The following is a 16,659-nucleotide window of genomic DNA, read 5'->3' as shown; positions in this document are numbered from 1 at the left end:
TGCCTGCAGACACTCATTATGGTACAATTCTCCAGTCCTTCACCAGCACACTGCCTCCTGTTACAGACAAATTACTCACATCAGTCCAGAGCACCTGCTACCATTTTTCTGCACCCCAGTTCCTGTTTTCATGTTTAGTCTTGTTTCCACGTCGGAGGTATGGCTTTTGGGCTGCACTGCTTCCATGAAGACCACTTCTGGCCAAACTTCTCTGGACAATAGATGGGTATACCTGGGTTCCACTGGTTTCCACCAGTTTTGTGCTGATGGCACTGCTGGACATCTTCCAATGTTGAAGGGAGGTAAGCATGATGTGTCTTTTATCTTCTGCATTAAAGTGGATGTAAATCCAATTCATGAAATTTGAGCTGGGCACATAGGGGCAAATCCACAAAGCAGATGCGCCGACTTAACTCGAGATTTCTAATTTTACTCCGCGCGTATCTTTGCGCCCGATCCTCAAAACGAAAAATCCGGTTTTTCCGTCCTACCTAAAATAATTACTCCGGCGCATCCTCTGACGCAAATTACGCTAGTCACGCCGCTTTATTTGATAGGCAAAGATGCAAATGAGGGAGATAGGGCGATCCTCAAAATTAAGTGTGTGCGCCGTAGATTACGCCCTGTGCGCCGTAGATAACGCCCTGTACGCACCTGTTAGTTTTCTGGAGCAAAATTAGACTTTATAAAAGCAGCCCTAATTTTACACCAGCCCTGTAAAGGTCTGCTGAAGCAACACCATTTAGGAAGAGCTGCCAACACTTCTTTGCTGGACTTCATTGTGACTGCCAAAATGCCCGGGCCATCAATGATTATAACGGCACTCGCAACTTTACAGGCGCAGAGAAGGAGGAGGGCACAGAGGAGGAGGAGGAGGGCACAGGAGAGGGTATACCGCCCACGCCAAGATCTCTTTGGCATGACTGCGTCTGAGGTCATTGGCAACTTCAGATTTAACCAGGAAGCCATCCTGGACTTAACCAGGATCCTGCAGGATGATCTGAACACCCCAACCCAACGATCCCATGCCCTGCCAGCTCACATTAAAGTTATGGCCACCCTGCATTTTCTGGCCACTGGGTCTTTTCAAAGAACATGTGGAGGTCTGGCTGGGATGGTACAGTCCTCGATGAGCAGGTGTGTGCACCAGGTTGTCCCTGCAATACTGAGACGCATGGGCAGTCAATTTGAAAAGCCCACCCAGGAGGACCAGCGAATGAAGAGCATGGCCGACTTTTATCAGATTGCCCGATTCCCACGGACCATCGGGGCCATTGACTGTACCCATGTGGCACTACAGCCCCCCCATGATACAGAGCACCTGTTCAGGAATCGCAAAAACTGGCATTCCATAAATGTGCAGGTAATCGTAGATGCCCATGGCCTCATCTGGCATGTCTGTGCCAAATTTCCGGGGTTCGTGCCATGACAGCTACATCTTCAGGCAGACCAACATATCACGTGAATTGGAGCAGAACGTGTATGGAGACAGCTGGCTGGTTGGTGAGTGACATGGGTGTCAGGTATGACTGTCCCCCCCCATGATGCAGACATCACAAGGGGCACATGCATGACTAATATCCTCCTGTCTTTTCCCTTCCAGGTGACTCTGGATATGCCCTGGGACCTCACATGATGACCCCATTCAGGAACCCCCAAACCCCAGGAGAGCAACGCTACAACGAGGCTCATATTCGCACCCGGGCAGTAGTGGAGCGTACATTTGGGCTGCTGAAGTCCCGCTTCAGATGCCTGGACAAGACTGGGGGTACACTGTTGTATTCCCCAGACTTTGTGTGCCAAATAATAGGGGCTTGTTGCATTCTTCACAACTTTGCAATGAGAAGGGGACTGGAGATTAACTTACGTGCTGACCTGACCCCCCACCCAGGCAATCCCCCCCTAGCCCACTCTACCCGGTCTACTGAGGGCACAGTAGCCAGGAGACGCCTCGCAGAAGGCATCTTTTCTCAGTAAATGGCCATAAATCATGTCACAATGATATTATTTGTTTTCACTGCAAACGCACATGAATTATGTGACAATGATATTATTTGTTTTCACTGCAAACGCACATGAATTATGTGACAATGATATTATTTGTTTTCACTGCAAACGCACATGAATTATGTGACAATGAGAATGTTGCTTTGCACAGTAAACGCACATGATTAATGACACATTGAGAATGTTTTTGTCTCTGGAAACGCACATGATTTATGTCACAATGAGAATGCATGAATGCACACCACTGTGGTCCCTAGCACAGACACATCACATGCACATCGAATTGGATTATATCCAAGTACCCCCCCCCCTTGGGAGCAGTAACGCCCCGCCACGGCTCCAATTATGTCACTGTGCATTCATACACCATTCAGGAACCTAGGATGACTTCTCCCTGGTCCTGGGGATCCCTTCTCCACCAAAACTGAGGGTGACACCCTTATTTTGTCAGGAATGCCACCCCCCCACATTCACACATCATTCACACACATAAACCAAATCATAAGTACAGTATAATAAACAAAATTATAAAACCAAAAAAAAAAGTACCCCTGGTATTTAAGTCCGGCGGCGAGTGCTCCGTCTGGGCTGCCCACGGGCAGGGGCACGGGCACGGCCACCTGGAGGATCTTCACGGGGGGGGGGAAGGGGAGGGAGTATCTTCATTGGGGGGGGAGCAGGGGAGGGAGTATCTTCATTGGGGGGGAGCAGGGGAGGGAGTATCTTCATGGGGGGGGAGCAGGGGAGGGAGGAGCCTCCCCTGGTGTCTGACCTCCGGCTGGCCTGCCCTCCAAGGCCACTGCTATCCTGTTCAGGCAGTCAGTGATGGCAGCCGTATTGGCCTGGCCAGCCCGTGTGTTGTCCTGCACAGCCCGGGTGTTGTCCTGCACAGCCCGGGTGAGGGCAGTCACCTCCTGGCCCACGCCTGTTGTGGCGGTATGCAGGGACCACAAACAGGTGATGACACCCAAGGAATTGGTGGCCACATCACTGAGTGACTCCCTCATTACATCCAGGCTGTGCTCCATCTTGGCCATAGTTTTTTTGATGTCACCCAGACTGCGGGTCTGCTGGGCATTGTCCCTCAGCAGACTGGCCGGCAGATGCTCAGACCCCCCCCTGGTCTCCTGGGTCGCCATCCTGCCTGCCCCTGAGGCTTGTGGCCAGGTAGGAGGGGATAGAGTGACCCTTATGGGTTGCGGCATGTTGTGGGAGGAGTGGGAGGGGCTACCCCTGATGGTGGCCTGACTGGTGCCAGCCTCTGGGGTAGCCTCTGGGGTAGCCTCTGGGGGAGCCTCTGGGATAGCCTCTGGGGGAGCCTCTGGGGTAGCCTCAAGGGGAGCCTCTGGGGTAGCCTCAAGGGGAGCCTCAAGGCTAGCCTCAAGGGTATCGTCAAATGTCATGAGATCTGTGGCAATAATGATTTCCCGCCCAATCTGGAGATCTTCTTCCTCCTCCCCCTCATCCTCCTCCCCCTCATCCTCCTCCCCCTCAGCCTCCCCATGAGGGGAGGTTTGGCCACTCCCCTCCCCTGGGGACTCCTCAACAGCCTCCTGTCTTTGGGGTGGTGCAGCAGCCTGGCCTGATGGCCCAGCAATCTCCTGGTCATCTGTGGAAGACACCAAACAATCAAAGGTTTGAGGATCCACACACTTGGCACATGTTCCCTTCCCCCACCCACACATGCTAATCACCAAATAGAAAAACAAAAAGCTTACCTGGCCTCACAGGAACATCAGACTGATAACCAGGCAGGCCCACCACCTGCTCTGGCTCAAAACACCGGGCCACTGCCCATTCCTCCTCAGTCAGCCGGATGGGGCATGGTCCCCCTCCTCCAGTGCCCCTCCTATGCGCAGTGAGCTTGGCCACCTTATTGCGGACCACGCTCCTCAGATCATTGATCTATTTCTTAATGCCAGCGGGGGTCCTCGTCTCCCCTCCCCCCGCCGCATTTATGTGATCTGTTATTTTTGCATATATCCTCTTCCTTTGGGCCGGGGAGGTGTTCCGGCTATCAGGCCCATGTAAATATCTTCCATATTGGATGATATACCTGGCAAGGATTTGCTTTTCAACATGGGAAAAATTCAGCTTCCTGCGTTTGGGAGCCATCACAAACACCACACAGCAACAAAAAAACTCACAGGACAAACACACAAAAATACACACACAAGCAGACAGCTACTACAAAGTCAAATACAAACACACAAAAACCAAACACAAAATCCAAGCAGAAAAAAACAAAACAAAAAAATTAGCAGAAACAATCAAACAAAAATTACACTTATCACAAACAAACAACAACTACTATCTACTACTCCTCCAACACTTCTCTATCACACACAACTTACCAACAAACACTGACAAACTAAGAGCAGAAGCAAATTGCTCATGGAAGGGAACACAGGGAAATACTTTTGCAAATGAAGTGTGTTTGACTGGAGCTAGTTAAGCACAGGGCGATCCTCAAACTAAGTACACTTGGCCTTTTACCTATCTCACTGATTGCGCCAAGCAAAGTTCTGCACATGCGCAGTGAGCAGCAGATTCCTGCGCGCATGCGCAGTACGGCCGGACCTTCATTTGCATGGGGTCACGGCTCATTACAATGAAGCACGCCCACTTCCTTCCCACTTGCCATAACCCCGCCTTACGCCTCCGAATTTAGGTTACGGCAGGCGCAATTTTGTGCGCAAATGCGCTGTGGATACGGCAATTACGACACCAACTTAGGGCGCCGTAACTTAAATGACATAAGTTTTAAAAAACTTATTTTGCGCCGCTGGCTGTGGATTTGGCCCATAGATCTGTAGTGTTTTCTTATCTCTCCTCAAAGCACTATGTCCCGTAGCTGTCTCCTGCTCTAATCTTCTGTTATCAGACTGATAACTCTTGGCAAGTCCTCCGTCACATTGTTTTAAAAAAGCAGCCTGAGTTTTGTGTTGGGGAGGATGCTATAAATAGATTAGCAAAGCCCTGAACCATTCAACAAACAGAGCTGTAAAATATACTAAAGTGCTAATAGATAAGTGAACAATGTGTAAGTCCAAACATAAAGTGCATAAAGAAATCAATAAAACTGACATCCATATAAAATGCAATGTGTTTGTCTGATCACAGACACTGCAAGGTGCTTCCTGACATACAGCAATCCTTGCTGATTAACAGCTGGCTGGCAGACAGATCCAGGTATTCGGTGTGATTTTCCTTGTCCAAGGTTGCTTCCAAACAATAAGGCTCTCAAACAGATAAGAAAGAGGCAAACATAGCGTAATATGCTGATACTGGCTTGAAGATCTAACGTGTGTAGGCAACCCACATGTAGTCTAATATATTGCAGCGCATAGTACGATCAGAAACAATGTTTCACTCCTCAGTCTCCTCGGGTCTTGTCACTAGGATCCTCCCCTACGCGTTACGTCACTTGTAAAAATCACGTGACAAGTGACGTAACGCGTAGGGGAGGAGCCTAGTGACGAGACACGAGGAGACTGAGGAGTGAAGCATTGTATCTGATCGTACTATGCGCTGCAATATATTAGACTACATGTGAGTTGCCTACACACGTTAGATCTTCAAGCCAGTATCAGCATATTACGCTATGTTTACCTCCTTCTTATCTGTTTGAGAGCCTTATTGTTTGAAGCAACCTTGGAAAAGGAAAATCACACCGAATACCTGGATCTGTCTGCCAGCCAGCTGTTAATCAGCAAGGATTGCTGTATGTCAGGAAGCACCTTGCAGTGTCTGTGATCAGACAAACACATTGCATTTTATATGGATGTCTGTTTTATTGATTTCCTTATGCACTTTATGTTTGGACTTACACATTGTGCACTTATCTATTAGCACTTTAGTATATTTTACACGCAGGTGGCATATATACATCTTTTTACTCTAAAGTAAGGTGACCAGATTTTTAAAATGAAATCCGGGGACATATTTTTTCTTTACTAGTAATGGCAACAATCAGCGACTCTCTGCCCGCCTCACAGCCTCTCAAGTCTTAGGCCGCATACACACGGTCGGTCCAAACCGATGAGAATGGTCCGACGGACCGTTTTCATCGGTTCACCGCTGAAGTGGCCTGATGGTCTGATGTGCGTACACACCATCAGTTCAAAATACGATCGGGTCAGAACGCGGTGACGTCAAACACACGACGTGCTGAAAAAAACTAAGTTCAATGCTTCCAAGCATGCGTCGACTTGATTCTGAGCATGCGCGGGTTTTGAACCGATGCTTTTGTGTACTAACCATCGGTTTGGACCTATCGGTCAGCAGGCCATCGGTTCGATTTTAAAGCAAGTTCTATCATTTTTGTCCGAAGGATAACTGACCGATGGGCCGTACACACGGTCGGTTTGGACCGATGAAACTGGACTTCAGGCGGTTTTCAACGGTTTGGACCGACCGTGTGTACGCGGCCTTACTCTTCAGGCCCCGGGCTACTACTGGATGGGGAGCGGAGGAAGATCACTCCGCCAGGGAAGGCAAGGAGATAGGCAGGTGGCTGGCCAGGATTTAAGCCAAGGCAAAAGAACATGCAAGGGACAGATAATGGGAAAAATACAACCCCCATATGCTAGTAGGCACGGCGGAGCGGGGGTGTGTAATTCTAATTTGCACTGACTGTCTTTGAAATTGCCCCTGTCCCCTATTTAATCCAATCTGGGGACAAAACCAGCGACAGACTTGGTCCGGGGACAGTGTCCTCAATCAGGGCACTGTCCCCTGAAACTGGGGATGTCTGGTCACCCTACTCTAAAGGGATCGCTGCATATTGATAGGCACCCTGCAGTGTCCCTTAGCAGACAAACACATTGCACTCAGTTTTAGATGTTTGTTTGTTTGTTTTTTTATATATTTATGTGGTTTTTTTTTTAATATATGTATGGTTTGCGTTTTTAGATATGCACAACCTATGTCATACCCAGTAGCACTTTATATGTCGACACAGCTAGTGTTTTTTAACAATATATGGGTTGATTCTAGCACAATTATATCCTTTTATCATTAGAATCCATTGTGTACAGCATTCATTACTGAGTGGTGCTTGCAGGTGGCGCCCCTCTCAAACCCAGGTGAAACCCTTGTTAAAATAAATCTGGTCTAGATATACAGTACATATTCATTTTGTACAAATGACTTGGCAGATATATACATCACTATAGTTCCTTATCTAAGCATCCTGATATGCAAATTAAACTTGAATGTTCATGGAGGTTCAAAACTTACCGTACAAGCTGGTGGCAAATCTGACATCCAGGAATACATCTACAAAATAAACATATTTATAAAGCACAGCATTAGCACAAATTCGTGTGTATATTTCCATTTTATATCATATTTTCTTTGATATCAAAGGTTATTGATTTTTGGATACCCAGACCACATTTTGCAACAACATTATGCATCAGTTAACTTGTCAATAATTCTATGATTAATTTGAATACCTAAATCATTGTTACTTAGTTTTTAGGAAATAAACAACTTATATTTGCTACATTGTTTTAATGCATATCAGTAACAGTTTTCATTTCAACTATTACAAGTTTTTATAGATTTTTTTTTTAATTGCTGTAGTGCTCTGTGTGAAGTGTGCACAGGTGTGTCTTCCTAGTCCTACAATGGATGGACATTGGTAGTGGGCACCGTGCTTGAGAATCTGAATATACAGATTATGGTTGGAACACTATTATTTATTTTTCATGTAATAGTACATATTGCTTTTAACTTCAAAATACACTAGAACTCAAATAGGTAAATGTCTATTTTTACCTTAGTACCCAATTCCAGAGTGAAATTATAAAATTAACACAGACAGGCACAGACACACACACACACACACACACACACACATACAGACAGGCACAGACACACAGACACATACACAGACAGGCACAGACAGACACACACACAGACAGGCACAGACAGACACACACACACACACACACACACAGACACACACACAGATAGACACACACACACACACATACAGACAGGCACACACAGACACACACACAGACACACACACACACAGATAGACAAACACACAGACAGACACAGACAGACACACACTGCTCCCAATTTGACATCAATGTGGGTGCAGGTTTGTGCGATTGTGTGTCCCCAAACTCGCACTGTCTGCATTTGAGGACGCGCCTGCACCCACACCAATGTCAAATTAGGAACAGCCGCTATGTCCATGCACCAGCCGCATTCCAATTGCCATGAATAGGCCTGCCTATATGTGGATGCACGGAACACCTGTGCATCCCATGCGGGAAGACACAGTCCTTGCCTGAATGTATTCTAATGCCCTGTACTCACGACCGGTTTTCTCGTTGGAATAAACTCTTGACGGTTTTTCTGACGGAATTCCGTTCAAGCTGTCTTGGATACACACGGTTACACCAAATTCCGACCATCAAGAATGCGGTGATGTACAACACTACGGCGAGCCGAGAAAAATGAAGTTCAATGTTTCCGAGCATGCGTCGACTTGATTCTGAGCATGCATGGTTTTTAGTCTGTCAGAATTGCATCCAGACAAACAGAAATTCTGATAGAAGTTTTTTTCATCTGAAAAATTTAGAACATGTTCTCTATCTAGTTCCATCAGAATTTCCGACGGAAAAAGTCAGATGGGGCATACACATGGACGGAATATCCGATGAAAAGTTTCCGTCTGACTTTTTCTGTCGGAAATTCCGCTTGGCATTAAGTATGTCTGTGTGAACAGAGGCTAACTGTTGATTACACAAACCTAAAATAACCAATTCAGATATTTATATTAGCTGTAATTAACTTCTTGAGGGCCGCGCTATAGCCGAATGACGGCTTCAGCACGGACCTGAAAATCCAGGAGGACATCAATTGACGTCCGCCCCTTTGCTCGTTCCCCGCGCGCGCTCCCGAGCGCGCAGCGGGGAAATTCTGTGCTGGCCGTGTCCCTTGGACACAGCCAATCACAGATCGCAGTGAACGGCCAATCAGATTGGCCGTTTGCTATGCAATCTGTGCGGCCAATGAGGGATGATCTCAAATGTAAACATATGAGATCATCTCTCATTGCCGGCTCACACAGAGACAGCGTCCTGTCAGGGAAAGAGGAGACTGATGCTGTGTCCCTTGTACATAGGGACACAGATCGGTCACCTCCCCAGTCAGTCCCCCTCCCCCACAGTTAGAACACTATGCAGGGTACACATTTAACCCCTTCCTCACCCCCTAGTGTTAACCCCTTCAATGCCAGTCACATTTATACAGTAATTAGTGCATATTTATAGCACTGATCGCAGTATAAATGTGAATTGTGTCAAAAATGTGTCAAAAGTGTCCAATGTGTCCGCCATAATGTCGCAGTCCCAATAAAAATCGCACCCATGATTAAGTCACGTGTCTAGTGATGTAACGCGTGGGGGAAGAGCTACAAACGGGACGGATTGCACATCTGAATGAGGAGACACATCGTATGCTGAGCAGCCAAATGAGGATTGTTTGTTTGCTGATATTAATCGGTGGATTCGTGAGTGTAACCTATCTCAAGCTTGTCAAAATTGTTTCCATATGGTTGTGTGTTATCTGCACAATGAGGATTTCTCTTTTTGGCTCTCTGTTTTTCACATGAGCTGCACAACTGTGGAAGATCTGATACTCACATGTGAAGCAAATCAGCTTGGAGTCTGTAGAATTTGATCACCCCATACTTATCTTTCAAGCCAGTACACAGCACTTGCACTCAGGAGGTGTATTGTAGTTGCATGCTCAGTAGCATGCATTTGGACTAATTATTTTTATACACATGTACTGAATTTGAATCACCTATGGTTTGTGGTTCCGGTTCACATCACAGAAGTTAATACTCAGCGCATATTATTATTATTATTGATTTTCGTTTTTTGTTTGACTAACATAACATATGCTGCGTTTATTATTTAGGAATTTTTTTGATGTCACATATAATTAAGTATTTAGTAGCGCTGTAGTAACATTTTTTCATTCAATAAAAATCGCAGATCGCCGCCATTACTAGTAAAAAAAAAATAATAAAAAATAATAATTCTGTCCCCTATTTTGTAGGCGCTATAACTTTTGCGCAAACCAGTCGCTTATTGCGATTTTTTTTTTTTTTTTTACCAAAAATATGTAGAAGAATACGTATCGGCCTGAACTGAGAATTTTTTTTTTTTATTGGGCTATTTATTATAGCAACAAGTAAAAAATAAATAACATTTTTTTTTACCAAAAATATGTAGAAGAATACGTATCGGCCTAAACTGAGAATTTTTTTTTTTTAAATTGGGCTATTTGTTATAGCAACAAGTAAAAAATATTGTATTTTTTTTTCAAAATTGTCGCTCTTTTTTGTTTATAGTGCACAAAATAAAAACCACAGAGGTGATCAAATACCACCAAAAGAAAGCTCTATTTGTGGGGAAAAAAGGACGTCAATTTTGTTTGGGAGCCACGTCGCACGACTGCGCAATTGTCAGTTAAAGCGACGCAGTGCCGGAAGCTGAAATTTCACCTGGGCAGGAGGGGGGTATATGTGCCCAGTAAGCAAGTGGTTAAAACTAAAAAATTGTTGTATTTAAAACTAAAAAAAATGGTTAATGAATACATTTCTAGTACAGTATATGCTTAGAGTTCCATTTTAGGGTTTAGGTCCAGCTCCTTTTCTATCAGATTGTGGGTACATTAAAGTGGAACTTCACTCACTCTCAATCAACATTGGCTATTTCTAATACTTATGCTGGTAGCATTAGTAAATCGATAGGAAAGTATATTATATTTATTTGTTTAAACCTTTTTTTTATTATTATTTATTTATACATTTTACAATTATAAAGGTTAAAAATGAAAATACATAAGAATCCACAAAAAAAGTATTTTTACTTTTAACCTTATAATTGTGTACAGATATGGTATGCTTATAAGTTGTATGCATCAACATGGAGAGACAAATGGAGGATTATCAAATGTTGAAAGTAGAAAAAATTTACTTTTTAGGCACCAATTACATGAAAGTAAACAATAATTTTATTACCAATTTAATAACTAATAATTTCATTAAAAAAAAGGGGGAACAACAATATATAAAAAACTGCAGTATGGCTACAGTGGTGACTAAAAACTCTCCAATACTAGCCAAAGATGTCGACACACGTCACATCGAGCACATTGTCACATCGAGCGTGTATGACTAAACTATATTGTAACAATGTTTTCAATGGCACATCTCCATCCGTGGACTCCTTTACCCGGGCAATCCTTGTTCTATTTTGGTTGTGACGTCTTACAACCTACCCCCTTCTCTGACGCTTGTTGTGCTCTAAACCCCAGTGTTGTTTCTATAAAGAAGCTTGATATGATCAGCCTTTTCTTACAAATAATTGTATGCCCGGCTTAACCAACGCCGTTATTTACATCACATTGGGCTACCTGCTAGATGGCAACTTGATACCACTAAAGCACATTCTAAGGTCATATTTGAAGGTTCCAGCCACATACTATAATTTAATTATCCCCAGTAATCAAACATTTAACGCTCCTAGACACGAAATTACACTAGCTCCTGAAGAAGCGATCTTCACGAAACATGTAGAGCTTAAAACATTGTTACAATGTAGTTTAGTCATACATGCTCGATGGGACGTGTGTTGACATCTTGGACCAGTATTGGAGAGTTTTTAGTCACCACTGTAGCCATACTGCAGTTTTTAATATATTGTTTTTCCCCTTTTTTTAATGAAATTATTAGTTAATCAATTGTTAATACAATTATTGTTTACTTTCATGTAATTGGTGCCTAAAAAGTACATTTTTTCCACATTCAACATTTGGTCAACTAACGTTTAGGACCACAAGCACCCACAGTTCTATCCTGTGTTGGCGCTTTGATAACTTTTAGATTCATATGGAGGATTACATTTTTAAACATTTTAGAAATGATGTTATCCATACCAATAATTGCCTTTGGCATTGGGTTTTTATATGTTTCTATTTATCCACTAGCGCAGTTGGAGAGCTTTGCAGTGAGCCATTGCTGCAATGTGCACATTATACGGTAACACGAATAATTGTTAAGTCCTGCCTAACTTCAGGGATTCCAATCAGGTCACAATCCTTCCTCTGCCCATTCATATATGCATTAGCAGGTGGCAGCATATGTTCCATGATCCTAATGATGTCAAGTATGACAAAACGCGTAGGAGGGAGCTGAAACACTACATGCGCGAATCGCCACAGCCACCTTTGATCCTGGCATGGAAAGCCGTTTTTATCAAAGAAATGCTCATTTATCCTCAGCTCACTGTAAGTGTATTTACCAAATACATCTGTTTATACTTGCTGACCTTTATGTAGAGTCTTTTTTTTCTTTCCATGATGCTGATACTTTGAGTTTTTGGTCACATTGACTAATGAAATCTAATGAAATCCAAGGTGGCAACGTGTATGCTTGCAAGATGGCATGCAGTGAGGCGATTGCCCTGTGTGGAGGATTTTGAGCAGAGTTTGAGTACTCTTTATTGGGGTCATTCTATTCTGGTAGGCCCCCACCTGCCGCACTAGGGTGGTGTTTGGTGTTGCTGTGCTGAGATCTGAAGGCCTTTGGGATCCACAACTGTTCTCTGCTGCATTCTATAAAGATCACATATTTCCCTTGGATCTTTATTAGGACTTACATTATTTATATACTATTTGCACAGTGTAATAAATTGACAGTATATCACATATATATATATATCAGTTTATATTTATCTATTATTTCTACATGTATGAATGCAATTTTATTTTTTACTTTACTGCACTTTTGTATATTAATTTGTGGTACGGTGCATCAGGCCCGGACTGGCCATAGGGCATACCGGGCATATGCCCGGTGGGCCGCGGCGGCCCGCGGGCCAATAGCGGCCCGCGAATGGCCCTCGGCGGCCCGCGGGCCGTTTGCGGCCCGCGAACGGCCCTCGGCGGCCCGCATGTCACTTCTACCCAGAGGTGTACCAAGGCCCTTGGGGCGGACTGGGCTGGGTTGTCAGAATGCATTTGCCCCCTGGGCTGCTCTAATGTCCTGCAAAAAGGCCACTGAGCTGGCCGAGTGCGCCAAGTTGTGGATTGTCCACTGGCCACGTCACCTGCCACAAGTGGATTATGCACTTGCCAAATCACCTGGCCACGTCACCTGCCACAAGTTGTGGATTGTCCACTGGCCACGTCACCTGGCCACGTCACCTGCCATGTCACCTGGCCATGTTACCTGCCACAAGTTGTGGATTGTCCACTTGCCATGTCACCTGGCCATATTACCTGCCACGTCACCTGGCCACATCACCTGGCATGTCACCTGGCCACGTCACCTGCCACAAGTTGTGGATTGTCCACTGGCCACGTCACCTGCCACGTCAACTGGCCACGTCAATTGCCACAAGTTGTGGATTGTCCACTGGCCACGTGACCTGGCCACGTCACCTGCCACATCACCTGGCCACGTCACCTACCACAAGTTGTGGATTGTCCACTTGCCACGTCACCTGCTTCAAGTTGTGTATTGTCCTCTTGCCATGTCATCTGCCATGTCACCTGGCCACGCCACCTGCCACAAGTTGTGGATTGTCCACTGGCCACGTCACCTGGCCACGTCACCTGCCACAAGTTGTGGATTGTCCACTCGCCATGTCACCTGGCCACGTCACCTGCCACGTCACCTGGCCACGTCACCTGCCACAAGTTGTGGATTGTCCACTTGCCATGTCACCTGGCCACGTCACCTGCCACATCACCTGGCCACATCACCTGCCACAAGTTGTGGATTGTCCACTGGCCACGTCACCTGCCACAAGTGGATTATGCACTTGCCAAATCACCTGGCCACGTCACCTGCCACAAGTTGTGGATTGTCCACTGGCGACGTCACCTGGCCACGTCACCTGCCATGTCACCTGGCCACGTTACCTGCCACAAGTTGTGGATTGTCCACTTGCCATGTCACCTGGCCATATTACCTGCCACGTCACCTGGCCACATCACCTGGCATGTCACCTGGCCACGTCACATGCCACAAGTTGTGGATTGTCCACTGGCCACGTCACCTGCCACGTCAACTGGCCACGTCAATTGCCACAAGTTGTGGATTGTCCACTGGTCACGTGACCTGGCCATGTCACCTGCCACATCACCTGGCCACGTCACCTACCACAAGTTGTGGATTGTCCACTTGCCACGTCACCTGCTTCAAGTTGTGTATTGTCCTCTTGCCATGTCACCTGGCCACGCCACCTGCCACAAGTTGTGGATTGTCCACTGGCCACATCACCTGGCCACGTCACCTGCCACAAGTTGTGGATTGTCCACTCGCCATGTCACCTGGCCACGTCACCTGCCACGTCACCTGGCCACGTCACCTGCCACAAGTTGTGGATTGTCCACTTGCCATGTCACCTGGCCACGTCACCTGCCACATCACCTGGCCACGTCACCTGCCACAAGTTGTGGATTGTCCACTGGCCACGTCACCTGCCACGTCAACTGGCCATGTCACCTGCCACAAGTTGTGGATTGTCCACTTGCCAAATCACCTGGCCACGTCACCTGCCACAAGTTGTGGATTGTCCACTTGCCACATCACCTGGCCATGTCACCTGCCACGTCACCTGGCCACATCACCGGCCACAAGTTGTGGATTGTCCACTGGCCACGTCAACTGGCCACGTCACCTGCCACGTCAACTGGCCACGTCACCTGCCACAAGTTGTGAATTGTCCACTTGCCACACCACCTGACCATGACACCTGCCACAAGTTGTGGATTGTCCACTTGCCACGTTACCTGCCACAAGATTCGGATTGTCCAATTGCCACGTCACCTGCCACATCACCTGTTCACATTACCTGGCACGTCACCTGCCACAAGTTGTGGATTGTTCACTTGCCACATCACCTGGCACATCACTTGCCACGTCACCTGCCACAAGTTTTGGATTGTCCACTTGCCACATCACCAGGCCATTTCACCTGGCCACATCACCTGCCACGTCACCTGGCCATGTCACCTGCCACAAGTTGTGGATTGTCCACTTGCCATGTCACCTGGCCACATCACCTGCCACGTCACCTGGCCATGTCACCTGCCACAAGTTGTGGATTGTCCACTTGCCACATGACCTGGCCACATCACCTGCCACATTACCTGACATGTTACCTGCCACAAGTTTTGGATTGTCCACTTGCCACATCACCAGGCCATTTCACCTGGCCACATCACCTGCCACGTCACCTGGCCATGTCACCTGCCACAAGTTGTGGATTGTCCACTTGCCATGTCACCTGGCCACATCACCTGCCACGTCACCTGGCCATGTCACCTGCCACAAGTTGTGGATTGTCCACTTGCCACATCACCTGGCCACATCACCTGCCACATTACCTGGCCATGTTACCTGCCACAAGTTGTGGATTGTCCACTGGCCACGTGACCTGGCCACGTCACCTGCCACATCACCTGGCCACGTCACCTACCACAAGTTGTGGATTGTCCACTTGCCACGTCACCTGGCCGTGTCACCTGCCACAAGTTGTGGATTGTCCACTGGCCATGTCACCTGGCCACGTCACCTGCCACAAGTTGTGGATTGTCCACAATGCAATGCAAGCAATTACATTTTTTTATGTTTTTTTATGGTTTTTCATAATTTGCCATCATTTTTGAGATTTCTAATGTAAAAAAAATAGGTCACCTTTAAAAACGCCTATACTGCATTTGATGGGGCACAGTGGCTGCATTTGATGTGACACAATAGCTGCATTTGATGGGTACAGTGGCTGCATTTGATGGGGCACAGTGGCTGCATTTGATGGGGCACAGTGGCTGCATTTGATGGGGCACAATGGCTGCATTTGATGGGGCACAGTGGCTGCATATAATGGGGCATAGTGGCTGCATTTGATGTTTTTGTTCAGTTTGATTGCTTCCCCCCCAAAAAATGTTGAGCACCAGTGTGAGCCAAAAGGCTTGCACTCACAGACACTCCACTGAAAAGTTATCAATTCTCATGTCACTTTTCAGAGGCATTTGACAGACAGTAAGGAGGTGATGCCTAATTTCCTCCCTGCCTGTTTTAACCTCAGCCAGTCCCTCCAGATATTTCACTTTGTACTCCACCTTATTTTCATTACTCTCTATAGGTATTAGATGTTCTCTCACCTTATTCTTTGCACATCTAATACATAATGAGAGTTCTGGAAATAAGGTGGAGTTCAAAGTGAATTTCTAAACCTAAGTTGAGAACCCCTTTCAGAAGATTTGAGGATATTATTAAACTCAGAGACTGGTGGACTTAGGCCATCATAAATAGATTGAAAATCTGCCAGTTCAGCAGAAATTTCAATCTATCAATGTGCAGACTGGTTATACAGACTCCGATCTATCAACTGACTTCAGTACAACAATGGGAAATGTCCAACGATTTCTCTCTGTTCCAGCAATGTGGAGTGATTTCTCTCTCTGTGCCACAAATGTGGAGCAGTCTCTCTCTCTGTGCGGGCATTCCATCATTAACCCCCGCAGCGTGCCCCCCCCTCCCCCCGGGCTGCTCAGTCTAAAATGCCCGGGCCTATTTTTTGTCCCAGTCCGGGCCTGCGGTGCATT

At 46.2% G+C, this 16,659-nt stretch overlaps 1 protein-coding gene across 4 annotated transcripts in view; it reads right to left on the bottom strand.

The window, feature by feature from the left end:
* LOC120931300 (transient receptor potential cation channel subfamily M member 7-like) overlaps window positions 1-16,659 on the bottom strand; it is a 182,685-nt gene that overhangs the window by 139,356 nt on the left and 26,670 nt on the right. For all 4 annotated transcript variants that reach the window (XM_040342599.1, XM_040342601.1, XM_040342600.1 and 1 more), the window contains exon 3: window positions 7,249-7,287. In XM_040342599.1, the coding sequence (XP_040198533.1) occupies window positions 7,249-7,287 (39 nt within the window). The remainder of the gene's footprint in view (window positions 1-7,248; window positions 7,288-16,659) is intronic.

The sequence above is a fragment of the Rana temporaria genome, chromosome 3, assembly GCF_905171775.1.
Source record: "Rana temporaria chromosome 3, aRanTem1.1, whole genome shotgun sequence".
In the NCBI taxonomy this organism is placed as follows: Eukaryota; Metazoa; Chordata; class Amphibia; order Anura; family Ranidae; genus Rana; species Rana temporaria.
This window is presented reverse-complemented; position numbering and strand designations above follow the sequence as displayed.